This window comes from Phalacrocorax aristotelis, chromosome Z, assembly GCF_949628215.1.
Source record: "Phalacrocorax aristotelis chromosome Z, bGulAri2.1, whole genome shotgun sequence".
Lineage (NCBI taxonomy): Eukaryota > Metazoa > Chordata > Aves > Suliformes > Phalacrocoracidae > Phalacrocorax > Phalacrocorax aristotelis.
The window spans coordinates 25,709,094-25,730,359 of record NC_134311.1 but is presented as its reverse complement, the minus strand read 5'-3'; the positions used below and the strand labels follow the sequence as shown (position 1 = coordinate 25,730,359).

Below are 21,266 nucleotides of genomic sequence, written 5' to 3'. Positions count from 1 at the left end.
AGAGGATGATAGGAATCAGCCTCTAGTTGTACCAGGGGTGGTTTAGATCAGATATTAGGAAAAATTTCTTCACCGAAAGGGTTGTCAAGCATTGGAACAGGCTGCCCAAGGAAGTTGTTGAGTCACTGTTGCTGGAGGTATTTAAATGATATGTAGACATGGCACTTAGGGACGTGGTTTAGTGGTGGACTTGGCAGTGTTAGGTAAATGACTGCACTGATGATCTTAAGGGTCTTTTCCACCCTAAATGATTCTATGATTTATATGGATGTAACCTGCTGACAGTCAGTTTAGACTTGGCTCCTGACCCTGCCTTGATGGCCTCCTGCCAGCAGGGAAGCTGAGCTCCTCAGCTCTGTACATAGCCACTAAGACACTTCCCATGTGTATTGGGTTTACTTGGAGAGGTTTTAGCAGCAGGAAGCAGGGCTACAGGGATATCTTCTGCGAGAAGACATCAGAAGCTGCCCCCTTGTTGGACAGAGCCAGTTCCAGCCAGATCCAAGATAGACCCGTTGCTGACCATCAGCAATGTTGCGCTCATCAGCAGCCTGACATGCCACCTCCTTGAGACTAACGGCTGGCCTATGTACTCTGTGTCATGAATACTGCAGTCTTGCCCTCCATGTTCCTGGGTCAGCAGGTGTGGCCAAGCCAGTATGTGAGGGTCACTGCAACTCCAGACACACCCCACAGCAGCCCAGAGGTACCACTCAAGGCCCAGTTCCTCTCAGCGCACACACAGGTATTAGGGAAAAGAAAATTCACACCTATAGATTGTCTCCACTGAGCATGTGCAAATCGAGAGTTTCCAAAACCAGAATTGTGACTAAGATTTCTAGCTAAATGCAGAACTTGCATCCTTTATACAGAACATACTTATGATGGTAAATACCAAGTCCTTGTCAAAAATTACAGATTACATCTTTTTCAGAGAAAGATTGATCCATAATCCATAATCTGTTAATTCAGACAAAAACTATTTTTTACCTAGTGCTGACTGGAAGTTCCAGTGCAGAACATAATCAGTTCAAGTATACAGGTTTAGCACAGATTGTAAGAACAAAAGTTTTAATAAGCAAGGCTACTGCCTCCTCATGTCTCTGTTTTATATATCAAAACTATTTTTACTTGCCAGCTACATCCAGGGAGGCACGAACTTTGGAAACTCCTGCCTCTGCCTGCCGCTGGGGAAAGCCCTCTGTGAGGCATTCCTGACAGACCATTCCTTTGGGTCAGAGTAAGCAGAGGCCTGTTAGTTGCAATGGGAAGAAAAGTTGTATGTGGTGCTGAGTGGCAGCAAGACTCTTCGCTCTGAGATGGTTATTCTTTCCCTTTTAGCAAAATTCAGTCTGATCTATATACTAAGCTGATTCAGCTCACAGTGCCAAAAAGGTAGCTGTTAGTGTAGTAAAGTGGATACAGGATAGCTTTGCATTCTGGTTATTACTGTCAAAGGCTGAAACTAGTATGTTTGTAAGAGCTGTGGACACGTTCTCTCAAGGAACTACAAGATTATCTTCCTTCCAGACTAGCACCTGCTCACATTGCTTAAATGCCATTAAAAAAAAAAGAAATAATCAGATGAGACAGACAACTTTACCGAAATCTTTTGACTTATCTTTTACTGAAGATAAAAAGAATGTATGTAAATTCTCATCTGACTTTATACACAAAGCACTATGAACATTTTTCACGAGTCAGAATTAGTGGCATGCACTCACAGTGATTTCAAGCCTATGTAGGTTAAACTGGTATTAGAACGTCTGTCTTTAAAATTCTTTTCATACCTCAGAAAATCTAGAGAAAAACAGTACCCCAAGCCATTTATACTTTTGTTTCAATTTAATCATCTTTCCCCTTAGATCTGTGGGTGGTCATAACCGCATTGTCCAAGCAGCTTGTATATACACTTTCAATAAAAATTTTGTCAGTACATCTGCGGAAACCAGTTACCAGTGATAACTTCTAAAAGGGAATGCCCTTCTTCCTCCAGACGAACTTCCCGCTTCCCCCACTCCACCCCTATCAAATTCTTTGGTCCTGTGATGCATGTACATTCACAGACTTCACTGGAAAGTCCCCAGACTGCAGTGGTAATATAAGTTGCCCAGCAGCATAAAAACCTCTTGAGGGGTGGCTTGAGAAACAGGTGCTGAACTTTAAGCTTCAGGATGGATCCTTACACAACAGTCATATGAGAGTAGCATCTTTCTACATGAATATTCCTACTTATTCCAGGGAACTACTTGTGCAGTGAATAACAGTATGGGAATTTAGTGTGTAGAGGTGTTTAATGCAGCAGTACAGACTTTCTCCCCAGGTCTATTACTAGCCATTTACTTTATTTCTTCCATAGCGAGTTAGAAGAAAACCATTGATTTAATGAGACTGATTTTATTAACTCTAACATAGCAGTTGACAAATGAATGAAGTGGAAATTGAATAAACACCTCTGTGCTGTGCCTTAGGTCCTACAATAGATTACAATTAGATTTAAATGTTAAGGGTAAAAAGCTCCTGGAAAAAAATCAAACATTATCCCAGCATTGTCTGCACATTACACAGCTAATCGATTTAGCTTGAAATGCAGCCAGAAGGCACCTAATTTAAAAGTTTAAGTAGGACTGGATTTAGGGGCACAAAATTAAGAGATTCCATTCATCTCTGGAGGAAACTGTAAAAACAAAGGAATTAAAATACGTTTTTGTTGAATTCCTAGGAAAAAAATTTTGGTTTTGTTTCCTAGCCATGATCATGTGAAATCCATGGAACTGGGGGTAAGTTTTATAAAAATTTACTAATGAAATAGCACTTCATTTCATGTATACCCCTACTTAAAACACAAAGTCAAATTTAAATACACATATTTCCTTGATATGTGGGTCACATTCCACTCCATTTGTTCCAAGGGATGCGTCAAACTGGTTTATTATGAAGCACTTACTGAAAAGCACTTCAGAACTAATGTTCCATAAGGGATAGGTATGTACAGCTTGTAAAAGGAGAAAACTACATATAGAAAATTACTAAGTGAACAGTTTCGGCATGTTTTTTTTTTAAAAAAAGTGCATCTATGCCCAAGTCTGATAGAAAAGAAACACCCCCCCCCACTGCCCCCCCCTTCTGTTACTTGTAGGAAAACCTCTTATGCTTAAGAATCAGCATATTACATTCCATCTCTGTAAACATAAGCATTAAGATTTTGGTACTTTGGAGTTTTACAGAAACACTTGTTAAAAAGTGGATAGGACAAACTACCAGAAAAAGAAAGGGAAGTGACATAAAATTTTCCAAGGCTCTAAAGCAGAAATTTTTACCACAAGATGAATGCCACTAGGAATGTAATTAAGTATCCTAAGAGAAAGTTCTTAATCAATCTTCTGAAATGCAAACTTAAAAAAACAGCTACACCTTACAGATAGGTGACATAAAGTAGCATAGATTGTGATATGTGTGCAAATACAAGCCAGTTAATTACTTCTATGTCTTAATATGTTGCCTGTAGCAGACTCTTGAATCAAACAAAGCAATTGAATTGTTAGGCAAGTCAGATAGCTCTCTTTGATACTTACAGTCTTTAAATACCAGGGCAGCATCTCTATGAGGAAAAGCTCAGGCAATTACAAGACGCAAAGACTCCACGGTTCTGTCCGTCTTGGGTCTGCTTTTCCAGAAAGCATCCACAAACTGTCCTCATCCCTAGGTTAGTTGAGTCCTGTACTGCATTTTGCAGTTCGTTGATGCACTGGTTTCCCAGTCGGAGACTGCCTCTAACTCCAAGATCCTTCAGAGGCTCCACCTCCCTGGATTGCTTGTTTTTGCTGTACACTGAGCCCATTAGCTGTCAAAGCAGACAGACAGGCTCAATCCTATTGCTTCGCTCTGTTACACACGCCCACCTACAGGCTAGGGAGAGAAGGAGTTGTTTCATCACGATATTGATAATGTGCTGCAGCAAAGATAGTTTTGCTTTCTGCCGAACGAACAGAGATTCCCTTGCTCCCCAAGACTCTCAACTTCTAGGGAGGAACTGAAAACATAAGGTAAAAAGATGTAAAGTTGTTCCAAACTCATTACCACAAAAGCACCATGTGGACTCTAGTTTAAACGGTGAACTACCTAAAAAGTATGCTTTTCTTTCTCTTTCAGTTACGTAACAGGAACACAACTTTTGATATTAAATGGCAAGTGGAAAATGAAAAAGAAAGCAAAATTAAACTTGTGATGTATTAGGTTAACCCAATTTGAATCTATTTACCTGGAATGTAGTTTCCAATTCCATGTACAGTAAGTGTATTAAGATGCCAGTGATTTAAACTATTTACATATAAGGGAACACGACCTGGGGGTTGTTCAGGGGTCTGAAGAGGCACTCTAATCAAAAGACAAAGATGTGCTGGCAAAAGCCTAAAGTAAAAATGCACAGCTGTAACTTTTCCCTCCAACAGGAGGGCTTTTTGTAGCAGCCATAAGCTACATCAACTACAGTTACTTTGCTGGTACAGAATACTTTCGTATCAGTTCTAGGAAAGTCTTCCTGACTTGGAGAAAATTCAAAAGTAAGGATGTGTTCTTTAGTTACTGTACAATATTTTTTCAGGTGTTCCCGAACAAAAATTAGGGTTTTAGGATTCAGCAGTGGAAAATTGCTACACAACCATGTGCCTGTATCACTTAACACATACTGCTGCATTTATTGAGCGTGCGCAGTACAATGTTTGCCTACTCCTTATTAATTTTCAAATTTTGTTTGGTTACAAATTAATGAACTAATATTACTTTATGTGTGCTTATTAAAATAACACGTTTTAAATCAATTTTGTTATAACCCACACATTCCTTCCTACTGAATATGTGAATTTAAGATAGTAACACTATTGTCTCAGCCTATGCATTTTTGTAAGCTCATTCTAAACACTTTGTTTTATATGTTGACATTCAAGTGGGACGAGTACTCTGAAGTTCATTTGATGCACAAACTTCCTTGTGACCTCTGATTACTTTAAATATTTCAGGAATTCTGCTGCTTTGGAAAAAAAATAGGCTTAATAAGGCTATATTAAGCTGTAACTTTGAGGATTAGCTCTTCCCTTGCCAGCTCCAGTCCCAGAGAGTCTTGTCTGGCAGAGTAGATGGTAACTTACGGCCATCCTTTAAGAATACCTTTAAAAGGGTTAATGTACGTTTTAAACGAACATTTTGAAAATAAACAGCAAAAATTTCCATGATCCTTTCTTTTCCCATGGTGTTGAATCCAACGGACAGCCTTTGTATATTTTTGGAACTAACTACCAAGACAGACTTAAGGTCACACACCAGAAAGAACTCACTCACTGTTGGAAGTCCTGAATTAGAAGCCAAAGAGTGCCTACGTATCTTTAGCTGAAGAACAGTAACTCAAATCTTGTTAAGCTGCCACTTGAGCCAGTCTCTTAGCAGGTAAGAGCCTAGAAACATAAGATTTTTTTCTCCCTTAATGTTTAAAGTGGCAATGCAATTAAATTTACTTTGTTTGCTTTTCTACTCCTGTTGAAATCAGCCCTCACTGTATCAGGGAACAGGGAACATGTTGATTACAATCACTTATGTGTAAGATTTAATCAGACTTCCTTAATTCTATCAACAGACTTTCATGCAGCTGTGATGCTACAAGGAACACTTACCTACTGCACCTCTTCACTGACCTGCCATGGTTTTATTTAAGACCATATACACCTGCTGGCTGAGACTAGCTTTTACGTTGTTCCAGGGGGAAGACAAAAATGTAAAGCTTTGAAAGCAAGAGTGTGCTGCAAGACAGGATAGAGGCTGCAATTCTTCAACAGGCTAAAACCTGAATAGGGTATCAGGCCTATCAGGTACACAGGGAAAAGAACGGATCATATTGGACATGCGAACAGAAAGTTGAAAGTCAAAGCCAAAGTTCATAATTGTTCTAAGGCAAGTAAAAGATACAAGATTCTTCCAAACCACAGATTGATAATTTGAATTCTACCAAGCTGTCCTTCTCAACAAGGGCTCCACCTCACACCTCAAGCACAGATACAGCAGATAGAAGGTTAAAAAAAGAACAAAGAAAAAGGTAAACTGGTTTCTCTTGCTTCAGTGTTCACAAACACTTCTCTCCTTAAGTTTATTACATGTTTTTAAATATAACACCATCTAATTTTATGACAACATATCTTGCCCAAAATTTCAAAAAAATTTAAAAAAATCAAGATAACTTGTTTTTCATCTAGGTCTTCAGGCCCCAAGGATATAGCATAGTAAAAGCCATGGCAGTATTTCTGAAAAAAGAACAAAAGAGGTGCAAAAGAAATCTTAGAGTACTAACTGTTATCGGGTTCATATTTGTGATTTTTAATTAAACCAAACAAATATCTGTTTATAACAGGAAGGCAATGTTTTGAATTTAAATTTCACGTGATTGCAAAAATTTGCAAGGTACAATTGATTTGCAGTCAGACACTGTTGGAAATTACTGTAGTTAAATGATCTTAGCTGGTACTACTGATTTAATTTAAATTACAGTCAATGGTTTTAAATGGAAACACAAAACAAAATCCCTCAGTCAAAACCACAGGAACCAGAATGAGTTTTATTAACTTCCAGAAAAATATTTGGTTGTAGAGATTGATCCATTATATAAAAAGATTATTGGTTATTAGAATAATTCTTTCAAATGCATACATTATGAGTTCTCTCATGTTCTCTGGGAGCTCTAATTATCCCCAGAAACTAGCTGCATCCAAGCTTGACTTAATATTGTGCATATTTTCTCTACGTTGTTTGGTATAAATATTTGCCTCTCCTTTTTGTAGCCGTTGCCTCAGAGCAGACTTTTGGTGTTTGGTCAGTTGACGTTTTATCTTCTGTTTCACCAGTTCCTACAAATAAACAAACAATCCAATATCAGACTTTTTGAAAAGCATTTAGTACTAAGACATGGCACAATGATAGTGTATTTTCAGTACCAGCTTGAACGTGCACGATCCTAAGCAGAAGACCTCTGTACATTATGAAGTTAGTGATCTAAAGAACAGTTAACATGAGTAAGCCCAGGTCTGTGCTGTGTTGCACTAAGCTGCATGTACAGGGCTGTCTTCAGGCCTGTGTTGTGCTGCACAGATCTGTTGGCAGTAGTATGAACTCAGCCAGCTCTGGCTCAGCACTTACAATTAGGCCTCCTGTGCGGCCCTGCCCTTATCAAGAAGTGCAGCAAGAAGTTCTCAAGTGAACATCAGTTCATCTTGACTGTAGAAATAATGAACGTATTTGTTTCCTTGAAAGAAAATCATAAAATAGCTTGACTGACTGAAAAGAGAGATTCTCTGCTACCGACAAGGTCTGCATGGTGTGCTGCATGTGTGTTGGAATCCGGTTCAATGCTATACCCTCAGGGCTCCCAGCATCTAAAGGGGTATGGGATTATCCATGTTATTCTAGTCTGATAGTCTTAGTCCTAATAAATAGCATTTTAAATCATATTTTGTGGAGTTTAAGTGTCTTTCTTATGGGGATCATAAAGGACCAGCACCTCTCGGTGCAAAACATGTCCTCTGCAAAAATGTAAAAGCTGATAACATTCTATGCTTGAAGGTTTGACAAATTTAATTTTAAAACTAATTAGTCCTTTTTAAAACTGATTTATTTTTTTAATTTATTTTAAAACTAATTAATTTTAAAACTAGTTAGTCCTTTAAAAACTAACCAAAAAAAAAAAAGGAAAAAAAAAAAGCCAATAGACATTTCATGTCCTGCAGTAATTATTTGGTTTGTCCCTATTTTTTCTTAGCAGCCTGTTTTTCCTAAAGTTTGGATTACAAAGATCTCAGTATGATTCTAATGGAAAACAGTAACTCTTTACCACAAGAATGGCCAAAAAGAGGTGCAGTCAGGACTGATTTACCATTCCTCCTTTGGTTTTCCCCTGTTGTAAGGCACTCTCCTATTTAGATTCACAAGGTCAGGACTGTCTCTTGCTGTAGAGGCATAACTACTGAAACAACACCAGCAACTGTTATTTCCATAAAACTGCAGTAGTTTTATGAAATGTCATCTGTTATTTACACCTATGTTTCCATTCTGAGTTCTGCTCTCCATTATGATGGCAATAGATATCCATAATAAAAATGAAGCCATGATTTAGTATATTGTGGCAGTGATTTTGTAATTTGGAAATGATCCCAGCTCAGTCTGCTGCACTGATATTGAGTGCATACGTGCATATATTGTCTTGGAAGAAAAAGAGAAATCACATTATTTTCATCTTTCTAACTATTCAATCAAGACAGAATCATATCTTGTTGGAAATCCCAAAGGAGTGTCTTATTTTTATTCTAATTAATAAAGCATTAAAAAAAATCATATAAAGGAATAAATCTGCCCTCACTAAAAGATCTGCTTCTGTCCAAATAACTGGACAAGGGAAAATATCCATCTAATTACATTTCCTTTAAATGTAGCCCAATTTTGGTTGCCTTGTTGTGCTTTGTTGATTGTTCTATCAACTCAATTTCACTGTAGCGTATGAATTAGTAAGTTGGTACTGAGTAAATCAGGAATCAGAAAGCATAATTTTGGCAAACTATACTCTTTAGGAATTGCTGCGACTAATACAACTGAAGTAGCAAAATACAAGGTTGTCAATGAATCCACTTACTCAATCCTGATTTCAGCAGGAATCCTGTAATAATTAGGGAACCACTTGAATAGCAATTTCCTAAGTTATGTCGCATGCAGGCTGACTGTCAAAATGTGGATAAAAAAAGCTGTTTTATGTGATGCGTCCTTCTTTCCTTAGGTAGGACTCAGTATCTAACCATTTTATTTTATTTAACCATTTTATTTGGAAATAAAAGTTGTAGGTTCTCTTTAAAAATATTGAAGAAAAAATGATCAGAACTAATTAAAAGTGTTGCACTGATGTTTTTCTTTTGCCTATAAAATACCCGTTGTTCTGTGTTTTCTATAGGCAGAACCCTGAAAGAAGGCTTCTCTACTTCTCCCACTCTGGTCCAGTAGAGATGACTTCCTTCACAGTTTAAACAAAACTTGCTAGAAGAAATTTTTCAAGATGGATACCAGAAGTCTTTGATATGTAATCAGGATGTAAACGTACCCCATTCTATTGCTCAACCTCAGCACATGGTGGAAAGACTCACTAGTCTTTCCATCATCATAACCTAAATGTAAGCAAATATTGAGAAATCCTTCACAGTAAACAGATTCACATTATTTAAATTTTTGATAATTCACATTGTTTCCTCTAATTAAATTACATCAGTGCATACAAAGATTTGTACAAGCACAGAAAGATACCTTGGCATTGTCTCCAAGTTATGACTGTACATGCTGCTATTACTGCCATTGTTTATATATGCCCATATGAATTCCTTGGTGTGATTAATTTACAAATATGCTTATTTTTTAATATGTTTTCTCCACTGAACAGAAAGCAAGCTGCATAAGCGACAGATAAATGCTAGCAGCAATAACAGGCATCAGCTCTAAGCAGCCCAGTGGATCTTACTGCAGTGTCATTATTTTGCATTTTTAGTTGTGTAATTATTTTCTTATGTTACAAATAGGTCATTATACATACTGCTTCTTTAGCTCTAACACTCAAAAGTTAAAATAAGATTCAGCAATGGGCAGAAATGTTCTTTTACTCACTACAAAAGCTTGCAAGTAAAAGCATTATGTAAGGTAAATTAGTGCAGGAAAAAGTTTTTTATGTGGCTGAATCTCTTGAAAGCTCTTCTGCAAAAGTGCTTTTCTCTTCCTTTTAGAACAGAAAATTAGGTATGTACAGGCCATTTAAATAATTTTAACATGTTTTACATGTCCAGCTACAGAATAAACATACGTCCACTAAATAGTCAAGAAGGTCTCTATAGCTCCATAATGACCACTGATACCACCAAGTGGTGTATGGGAGTGCAATCTCAAGTAATTTCCTTTATAGGACTTAACAGCAATAATTTTTTGTGTTTTTTAATTCTAATTTAAATTAGCCAACTCAAGCAAGAAGAACAAAAAGAAAGAAAAGAAAAGATTGGATGGACCAGAAGCTCGCGAGTTCCTGGCAGGTCACCCTAGCTCTTGCCTACTTCATCCCCCAGTTTTAGCCTAATCTTTTGTCTCCTTAAGATACAATGCCATCCCCTAGAATAAGAACTGCGATGGTGAAGATCAAAGTTGTTTCTTCCTCCTCTCATGAAGACCTGAATAAAATGTCTTAGACAAATGCAAACATTTATTTACACATGCAACTTTATTGGTTATTGGTGTATTTTAAAATACTTATCTTAAAAATAAAAATCCAAACATGAAAGAGTAAAGCAGTCAACTATTCCATGAATATTATAGCCACCAACAGGCAACTTTTGTAAATCAAGGCCGATTCACAGAATAACACATCACTTAATAGGGCACTAGCAAAGCCTTTTTTTAGAAAAGTACTGAAGGAGTAAGTAGCAGACTGAAAAGACAGTAAATAAGGAAGATCAAGTCTAACTAACAACAACAACAAAAAAATCACTCTTGCAGCACTGTAGGTTTCAGATATAGTACTTCTAGGACTAATACTCTAATTAGGCAATAGAAATGCTTTGAAAAGACACAGATTACAAAAGTACATTTACATTTGGTAAACAGCTGAAGCTACACTAACATGCTTCCCAAACTAGATTTTTCAGAGTTTCTGCTCCTAACTGCAAAAGAAAATAAGACGGAACATAGGTACCAATATTTACAATGGCAAGTATGTAGTCTATCCTAAGTGAAAAATTACCTCATGGATCAGCTGTCAGATGAAAAGTTTCTTCCTGTTTTGTACAAGAATACTTCATAACTAATAAAGAACATTGGACTTTCTTCCCTTTAAAATTCTGTTTCAGAAAAGAGTGTGAAGAAATCTCTAAGACAGGTGAAAAAGGTGAAATTAAATATTGACTCAAGCATCCACTTTTAAAATAAATATTAATTGTGGCTAGTAACAGAAATGCATGTACTGATTATATGTTAGTGCATTAACATACATTAACATACACTAGCCTGTTACTGGAAAAATGAGAGCTATTAATGCTGGCATAGAGCTTTCATGAAAGAGAAAAGAACAATACACGAAGGGAAGTGCTGGAAATCACTCCCTATAAACAATTACAGAAGGATCAGTCCTATTTTAATGTGGCATGGAAATGCAAACCAGAGCGGTCCATGGCAACAGTCATCTTAAAGATAATTAACGCTAGGTAACATCTTTAGAAATACGTACCAACAGCTATGTGCAATTTAACACGATCTGAAATTAAAGTAGTTAATAATTTAATAACAATAATATTTACCTGTGGAATGGTTGAACAGCTCCCAACACTTCTCTCTGATGTAGTAGTTTTAGTCCTTGTTCTGTGCTCAGCAATATGAACGATATTCTCATTTCTAAAATACATAAATCAATGTTTTATTCCACTAGCAAGATGAACATCCTTTGCCTTTATGTGCACCACGCTTTAAGTTTATATCTCAAAAAGACAAAAACTCCCATGAGAGGATGCAAGTTAGATTTTAAATATTAACACTAGTTGTTCAAAACAGGCATTTTATGAAAGGAAGAATTCTTTGCACAATAGCCACATATATACCAAGCACATGAAAAGAGCTTTCAGAATGCTTAGAAAAAATATTTCAGATTCTGCACAATGTGTTGACAATTCATTTCACTAAAAAGTAGAAGTGGATGAGGGAAAGTATGAGCTTGGTATATGCATCCCAGTACATGGTGGGCTGGCAAACTCAGAGTTTCACATACAAGGGGCTAGCCTGAAGGTAAGTAGGAATTTCTAAATACCTCAGGAAAGGAATTAAAAGCTAGAACACCACATACTACAATATATTTGAATAATACATTCCAAGGAGCTTGTTACTGCTAACTTCACCTGAGTGAGCGGCAGAATAATTTGGCTTTGAGACAGAGCATTCAGATTATAAACCTATTTATAAAAGTTATTTAGAAGCAGTATTTTAATGTCAAGAACTCTTTCACTACCAATATTAACTGAAATAAAGAAAAAGGGGAAAAAATGGCACCACGGAAAACAGGTTGGTCTATGAATTACACCCAAGACCTGTTCTCTCGATATTATTAAACAGCTGGGTAACTGGTCTGTTATTACATTACATACACATGAAGCATTACACATGAAGCATTACATATGTAGTAACAATCAACAGGTTACCTATCATGAGACCAAACAGGAAAGATATTCACTGCAATGGTTTAAAAATAAATTACATTTTTAGTCTCCAATTTAAACAAGGGTAGCTGAACGTTAGTCCTTTTTCAGCTACTTGATTTATATTTATTTGGGGGAAGGGAGGAACCACAGTCCTAGATAATAAATATGAATCTTTACCTGTAAGCCCTGAATTTCTCATTTAAAGTTGATAAGTCCACCAGGTCAGGGCATTTGTCTCCATCCTCCATATCATTATGGCACCCTTCTTGACCTGTCTGATTTTTGACTTCAGCAGCATTTTCAGTTATGCTTTTGCCCTCAAAAAAAGCAACCGGACAACTCTCTGCATCTTCACCAGACTTCCAAAGCATAGCTTCACCTTCAACTTTTTCTAAGGCTGAACTCAACTTTGACATATTCAGCCTTTGTGTATTTTCATGACTTTCAGTTGAACCAGTCTCCTCAATGCTATCCATAAAGTCATTAGAGATTCTGCTTTCAGAGAAATCACCCACTTTATACATGAAGTCTGCATTGTTTTCTTTATCTTTGCTGAAGAAGTTGATCTTATCATCAGCATCTTCTACAAATTCTGATACATCTGTTGTATTATCATCCTCATCAGAACTTGGTGGGTAAAGCAGTTCACCATCTTCCTGCATTTCTTTTGTATAGCCACTGGCAGCAATTTCTCTATCAAGAGAACACTCTCTCCTGTGAAAGTAGTGAAGTATGTTTTGTTTTAATATGCTAGATCATCAAGCTACCAATATGCTACATTTTGGATTAAATATATGAGTTAAGCCAGACTATAATTACCCATACTACTATCAAAGTGGATATACTCTGTTGAAACACACAGAACACCACATGACAGTACTGAGCTTTAGGTAAAGTATTAACAGAATGTGGCCTGAGAGAAGCAAACTTCTACATAAGATGATTCCATCTCCATAACCAGCATTTATTTGTTTATTTACAGGAAATTATTTTACTTTAGCAGGAATACAATTTGGCTTTAAGTTCAAACTATGTTTAAGCAAACAGAAGAATAAAGGGTACGCTGATGCATAGAGACTGATTCAAGTGCGGCACCCCTTTGGTAAAGCACTCAGAATGAAATAAAGCCTTTTTCAATCTGACAGCTTCAGTCTTAAAGTAAGCGAAAAATTACTTTTCAGAAGGGGCCAAAGACATTAGGAAGAAAATCTGAACAGAGTAATGTTTGAAGAGGCATTCACCATATCTACTAGCATTTAAAAAATACATTTAAAATTGAAATCCAAATTAATCCTCAATATACTAAACCTGTCAAATAGACTTTGAGAAGTGGGAGAAACTGATTCTGCATCACTGTTAACATCTAGATATTTACCATTTGGTTCAAGCTTTCGGATTGATTTTTCTTCCGTAGCTGCAAGAGGAAAGACAAAGGAGGCAGCAGCCGATTTTAAAGCACACTTTAGGTTTTGGAAACCACTTACTTTGGTTGTAACTTTGGTTGATGAAAACACAATGGGAATGACAAAACTAAAATTTAAAATTGCATAGTTGGGCCTAGTTTTTTTATTTCTCCTACAAGATTCTCTCAGACATTCTCATTTTTCTCACAAAACTGACACAAGTACCATACATAGGAGAACTCTATCTGGAAGTTTGTACCTGATATCTTTGAAAGCTGGGAAGAGCTCACTCTCATAGCTGAAGCGTTTCTTAAAGAACTCCTTAATACAGTTAACATCTCTGTCAAAATACCTGTAAAAAAGATACAGAATTGTACAAACACAAAATCAAGCTAATGACATCTACTGCAATGACAAACCTTTATCCTACATGTCTTGTCTTTTACTGGTTTTATTTGAAAACTATTTCTCTTATTGATCCCAATAAAAATGTTAAGGAGACAAACTGCATGCAGTTTACTTCTAAGCATTTCTTAACCTAAGAACACAATTGTCTCTGAGAAGCAATTAATTACATATTTATCCTAGAAACATTCTACTCATTCATAAACCAAACTATGTTTGGAACGTTATTTGTGCTGCGTAACAAGAATGGCAGAAAAAGAATCAGAAACAGGCTTATGGAAACACATCGTAGTTGACTATTTGCTGTCATCAACACTTGCCAGATTTACTTTGAAAACATCTTTAAATTTGAACCTACCATTCAGCATTTGCATGTGATGTTGATATCATCTGAGGAAAATCAATCATAGTGACACGATCATCATTATCCAATATGAGATTAAATTCATTGAAATCACCATGAATCAAACCATGACTGGCAAGTTTTACAATTAGATCCATTAATTCACTGTAGACAGAGGCAGGATCTTCCATTTGGTGCACCTGGCATCTGAAAAGTTAAATAAAATAAAATATTTGAACATTTAAAGACTTTATTTAGAAACAGACAAAGTACGTAAAAAACATACGACAGAACGACAGGGTGATTAAAGTTAAAAGGGCCCTCAGGTCTCTAGTCCAATACTCTCCTCTAAGCTGAGTCAATCCTGAGATCAGACCAGATTGCTCCCAACTTTGTGGAGTTGGGGCTTGAAAAATTCCAGGAATGGAGGGAGACTGTGCAACTTGCCCAAGCACCCCATGCCACCGCCTCACTGTCCTCAATGGGAGAAAATTTCTCCTTACATCCAGGCCTTGCTGCATGGGAGGACAGCAGTGGATATTACCTCCCAAGACTTCAGTTAAGACTTTGACACTGTCTCCTGTAAGACTCTCATAGAAAAGCTGCTAATGTACAGTTTGGATATGCAGAGAGTGAGGTGGATTGAAAACTGACTGAACGTCTGGGCGCAAACTCTAGTTGGAGGTCAGTGACTAGCAGTGTACCCCAGCAGCCAAAAGTGGTTCCAGTTCTGTTAAACATCTTCACTAATGAGCTGGATGGTGCAGAGTTTGCAGATGACACCAAACTGGGAGCGGCTGATATGCCAGAGGGTCATGCTGCCATTTGGGGGACCTAAACAGGCTGGAGAAATGGGTCAACATGAACCTCATGAGGTCCAATGAGCCATGCAAAGTCCTGCACCTGGGGAGGAACAACCTCATGTACCAGTACACAATGGGCATTGCCCAGCTGGAAAGCAGCTTGGCAGAAAAGGACCTGGGGGGTCCTTGTGGACACCAAGTTGTATATAAGCCAGCAATGTGATGTAATACCTTAGTGAACATTGTTAGGATTTCTCTAACATAGAGCATTTAAGCTCCAGTACTTACAAAGGATAGCCATCGATAAGTTCCATAACAACTGCATGCCTGTTGTAGTCTACAGGTTTTGGAACAGGAAATTTTCTGTCATGCAAAGCCTGGAAAGACAACACATTGAAAACTAAAATTAAATAGTTAAGAAAAGATTACATGTATTGACAAACTCCAATCTAAGATAAACAGTTACTATTACTGTGGAAGCAGCATACATTACTCAAATGCTCATGGGTAACATCAAATCACACGCTTAAGAAGGAAGACAGCATAACAACTATTTGACCATTTGTTACAAAGACAACTAAAATTCGTACGTTTAGACGCTAAGCACACTGCTATGCTGCCTACAATTTATTTATCATGCAGCTGGAAGAAAAACAAAACAGAAGAGAAAAACAACAGAATCATATCTGATCTTTTAGCCCAAGTAATCAACAGCAGATAACTTGGAACAGTGTGTCAGGCATCAGAAAAGAATTCCACACTAAGTCACTGCCAATACAGTTCTGCCTGACTGGTTAATCCACACTCAGTTGCTGTAAGACAAAAGTTCATTCTTAAATATCAATAACCAGCATAACATCACACTAAAGATTAAACAAAGGTAGGTCATAATATTTTGAAGCTCTCCTGTTTGCCTTTTCTAACACAACTTCAGTTATTCGCTTGACCCAATCAACTTTTTTATGGGTTCATTCTCTTTTTACTCAGAAATAAATTAATTTTAAGAAATTACAGCTGAACAAAAAAAAAGAATACTTCTGACAAGTAACTGTAAATTTCCTTACTTTTTAAGGTGTTTTTGCAAGCTTATGCAACAAGTTTTAAAGGAAAAACAGCAGAACTGGTCATATATAAATCATCTATCCATAAATAACAATGTTCATCTGAAATTCTCTCTGACACCTGCTTCTGTTCCACATGACTTTGATGGCAAAGCTTCATTTTTATACAAAATATATAGCATTGAAATTATCTGAAACAAAGTCCATTAGTTAAAAAAAAAAAGGCATAAATCCTACCATTACTGCAAATAAGAACTGATCAAAAGACAGTCTGGAAAGCATCCTCCAGTCTATTACACCTCGGCTCTGATATTGTGTGGATGGCTACCTACCTTCATATAGGCAAACTCCTTCATTGCTGCCAGCCGGGATAAATACAGCCATGACATTTTATGTCTGTGCTTGTGGTAGTCGCGTTTATTTTTCAGACTGCGAAAGGAAGTTCTTCCAAGCCTATGTAATTTCAATGCAAACTGTTGCTCCTCTTCATTTGCAACAATATAAATATCTAGAAGACATATAATGGCATAGATCTGAGAAATAAATGGTATCTAACAAGCTAGTATCTGATGAAGAAGTGCAGTGATAAGTTTGTTTACTTCACTTCTCATAATTACTATTTCTGGCACGGCAAGTTCTACTACAGTTAGTAAAGACAGCTAAATTTACATACTGTACATTAGAGATCTGAACAAGAAGAAATTATTGTTAAAGAAATCATGATACTCATTAGAAGAAATATTGATGAGATCTGAAACATCTTTCAGAGTAGGAGATCTCAAGGTTCCTCTCCTAAGGTTAACACACCCAGGCTATCTGCACAGCAGAGAATAAATATAAGCTATTCTTGAAGGAAATCTAGGGCAAATGCTGGTGTTCTTAACTGCCCTCTGAAAGAGCCACCTTCTTTCTATGCAGTGGACAGACAAGCTGGACCCAGGGGACCAGCCTTTCAATTTAAACAGTGTTAACAAATAGGCTACGTTTCGTTGCTACCATCTGTCCCCAATAATCCCCTTCTCATTCTTCACGTTATATGCTGTGACAAATTACTATCTACATGAATGTAAGAGAAACCAAGATAACATTTCAATAGTTTTGAGCTTGTCTTCCTTTACTATCTGAAGTGGGATGAAAAAGCTGAAATTATCTTTTTGCTAAAATGGTTGAAAGCTCTTCGCAAAGCATGACACACAGCATCTGCCTGCAAAGTACCTTTTTTAGTGATGAATCAATAATCAGACTAAACGGTCAAAATAGAACTCTCTTGTGAACTAATATTCAAATGCAGCCAGAAGCCTCACATAGCATTTCAACAAGTGACCCATAAATCTTGGTGGTATTTCAGTTTAACTGATGTGACTATCCAGAGGAAAACTCATCTGTAACGTTACAGCTGAGTTTGCTTAAAGAAATTATTTAAAATGTTTTGGGTTTTTTTTTTTTTTGATTACCTGATTCTTTGCCAACACCCATCTGGTTTCCAACAGAATTTATGACTTGTCGGGAAGACAGAGTTTTCAGAGCAAGGTAATCATATCCTGCATTAGTTAACCGATAACCCTGGAAAGCTAGGCGAGAATAAGACACAGAACATATAATTCCTCATTATGCATACATTTGAAATAAGTCTCAATTTAGTGGGTTTTCTTTCAGCTTACAGTATACCACAACCAAGTACCACTTCACCCATTGGCTAATATCAGCCCAATTTGACAGAATGGTAAAGATGTTTAAATTCCTGCAAGTTCTATGAAAATTGACAACTGGGCAAAAGACTGACAGCCTGTTAGCCCCTCTCTAATCAAAGCAACCGACAGTACTTTAAATAGCCTGGGAAAACTCAAAGAGCATTTTGGAAGTCACACATACAGGAGACTCTGCAGGGATCTGGGATTGTTGCGATGACCTAGAGTGACCCTTAATGTTCTGAAAACTGAGACAAAAAGGATAGGAATTTCCTGTAGACTCCTGCAGTATGTTTGCAGAACCAGATGCAACAAAAAGGCTGAAAATGGGAAATGGAGAAAGTCTTGCACACGTACTGCTTGTCACATGACAGGGAATAAAAACTGCTTTGTAGTTGTCTCTGAAGGGCTGAAATGTACAAAGCTTTTGCAGTCTGCTCCAGTTTATGTACTGTAAGACTGTTACTTGTTTGGGTTGATTCATGTATGCATCTGTGTATTGCCTGAACTGATTTTTCCTGACTTTGGTGATGGGGCAAAAAAAAAAAAAAGTAACTGTTCGTCTCTTTTCTGCCTGCCATCTTTATAATTTCTTCATCACCAGCACCTCAGCAGATAGCTACATTTGGTGCTGCACAAATCCATATTCCCAGGGTAGGTCCAAGAGAAGGTAAGGCTAGCAAGTGCTCTGGATACTCATATGTGCCAAGCTGTGGTACTTCTGCAAGTACCACTGTGAGGCACTGGGGACAGAATGCAAGAAGGAGCCCAACACAAAATTCAAACTCACTTTTAGTTCGTTCATAAGCCAGAAGTTTGTGCTTCACCAACTCTCTCAAAATTTTATTACAGCCACCATGTTTAAGGCTGGCAATGGAAGCAATTAAGCTAGCAGGTACTATTTCATGGTTCTTCATGCCCATTTCCACCTAAAAGAGTAAATAAAAATAGATTTGTTAGCCCCTGTGTTGAACAATGAAATAACATGAGATACCGCTTGAGACTAAAATCCCTTCTCAGGGATGCATTCTTTTTTTTTTGATTACAACCAAATATTTAATATGCATCATGGCCCCTTGATATCCTTTGTATAATTCAGCCTTGAAACTTCTACAGTACTGGCCAGAAGATGAATGGCTGATTAGATTTCAGCCTCAGGAATGGACGAAGGAGTTGTTCTACATTGCTGAAACAAGCCTGTTTCCTCATACTTACAGAGCCACGGCTCAGTTTGCCTTTCCACTAGTACCGCTGCTGTCAGCACAGTCAGACAGGCCAGCTGGTGCAGCCTGTGCTTACCACGCAACCAGCCAAGGCAGCGCGCCGCGCCCTGGCGAGCCTTTGCTCACTCCTCCTAGACAGGTGCCAAGACCAATCAGCACCTGTGGAGAAACTGGTGGCGGTACCTCACCGGGCAGCCACCACCTGGGCAGCCCCAGCGGCCACCCTGCCACTAACGGTCCCCCCGAGGCGACGGGCTGCGGGAGAGAACGGCACGACCTGGGCCCCCCCCCTCACCGGGAAGCAAGCACCAACACGGGACCCTAGCCGAGGCAGCAAGGCAGGTTCCACCCCCCGCAGCTGCCGCCTTCCTTCCGCTGCCGTCTGCGACACAACCAGCCCTGCCTCCCACCCGCGCACGGACCCCGCCCGACCCCGCCCGGCTAACCGGCCGTGCGGAAGTCCTCGCGCCGGCCTGCGCCAGGCCGGCCTCCGCTGCTCCCCCAGCCAGGCCCCCCCGCCAGCTCACCGCGGTCAGGACCCTGAAGTGCTCCCTGGAGAGGTACCGGAGCATCACCACGTTCAGCTTCCCCATGACCGCTGCGGCCGGTACGCGCCGGCGGCGCCACGAGCCCGCTCGGCCCGGAGAGAAGAGGCCGGACCGCGCGGAAACACTCCCGCGCCACGACACGGCTCCCGCGCCTGCGCAGGGCTCTGGACACTGCCGTGGCACCCGCCTCCCGCGCCGGGCTTGCGGCGCGTCTGGGTCCTGGCAGCTGCGTAAGTACTCATGTCCTCGGCCGGATCTTTGTGCGCTTCACTCATCACCGAGTCATCACCGACCGAAATTTGAAACAGAACAAGGCGGCGTTCCAAGGTTGGCTCGACCTCCCTCCGTCCCTACTGCGAGTGGGTTAGCTGGGCGGCGTGTGCATCTGCCAAGACCGATTCCCTGGAAGAGACGCCGCTGCCGAAGCCGGCAGGCGGAGCCCCCCAGCCCCGCCCACCGCTGCTCCCCGGACTGGCGAGGCGAGGCGGCGCCAGCTCGGCCTACCGAGCGGTGCCCCAGCACTGCCCCCCGCCCCGCCCCCGGGGCGCAGGCCTCCCCTTCAACTGCGCCTGCGCAGAGGCCGGGAGGGGTCGGGACGTGACGCGGCTGTGAGCCGGGGAGGGCGTCCTTTGTGCGCGTGCTCCGCGCCAGCTGCCTTCCCGCGCGGCGAATGGGGGCGGGGCCGGTGGTTTGTCGGGTTGGGTCGGGTCGGGTCGGGTCGGGTCCGGTCCGGTCCGGTCCGGTCCATGAGTACTGCACCTTCTGTCACTTGTTTAAAATTTTAATGATATGTGATATTAGGGCTAAAACAAGTAAAAATACTGACAGGACAAAAACCTCAAACCTGTCCACTGGGGAGGGGGTTGGTTCTTACCGCCTCCCCAACTCCTTTAAGGACGAGGCTGTAGTCGGAACTCCCGTTCGCTGTGAAAGGAAGAGCTTTTACTGCTTTGTTAGTAACTGTTCTTCATTGTGCGTTAGACTGCAGTGGTGAGAGGTTGATTTCTGTGGCAGTAATTAAATACTACACCTTTTCCTCAGTTGCTTTGTAGTATAAGTACTCGTGATGAAAATATTTACGATGAACTTTTTTGTGTGCCGCATTTTTCAGATTCTCAAGGTCTTTGGTGAGAAGGGTATCTTTCTGTTGGCTTAAACCAGTGAATCCTTGATACTTTTTTTTAATTTTCAGAACATTGCTATAAAATGTGCCCTGCCCCCCTTTCTCTTTTTTTTCCTAAGCCTTTCTGACATGGCAAGTTAGCAAGATGTTCCTGCTAATCCAGGATCTTTGAGAAAAGTTTTCACAATGATAGCAAGATCTATGTATTTTTGTCTGTTTTTTCTTGTAATAAGTTGCCACCAATACAGGCAGAGACCATGTATAAGGACCTCAAATAATTTATGTATGCAGTGCACTAGCCAGTGATACAGTGGTCTCCGAGTGGTGAGGAAGGTAGAGTATATGGAGGTATAACATACGCTGTGTTGAAATTCTGTACATCAGTGGTGCGTGCATGAGTCTAATAGGTAGATCAACCTCTTACCAT

At 39.4% G+C, this 21,266-nt stretch overlaps 1 protein-coding gene across 2 annotated transcripts; it reads right to left on the bottom strand.

The window, feature by feature from the left end:
* Nucleotides 1–6,097: 6,097 nt before the first annotated feature.
* On the bottom strand, nt 6,098–20,144 carry RIOK2 (RIO kinase 2). Of its 2 annotated transcripts, XM_075078463.1 has the most exons (11): nt 19,696–19,904; nt 18,736–18,874; nt 17,712–17,828; nt 16,590–16,765; nt 15,485–15,573; nt 14,409–14,600; nt 13,905–13,997; nt 12,420–12,956; nt 11,352–11,445; nt 6,694–6,890; nt 6,098–6,290 (listed from the first exon to the last, which is right to left on the bottom strand). In XM_075078463.1, the coding sequence occupies exons 1-10, from the start codon at nt 19,759–19,761 to the stop codon at nt 6,729–6,731; spliced, it is 1,665 nt and encodes a 554-aa protein (XP_074934564.1). In that variant the 5' UTR covers nt 19,762–19,904; the 3' UTR covers nt 6,098–6,290; nt 6,694–6,728. The 2 variants fall into 2 exon arrangements, with proteins under 2 accessions (XP_074934564.1, XP_074934562.1); XM_075078461.1 differs by lacking the exon at nt 6,098–6,290 and having other exon boundaries at nt 6,587–6,890; nt 19,696–20,144.
* Nucleotides 20,145–21,266: the final 1,122 nt, after the last annotated feature.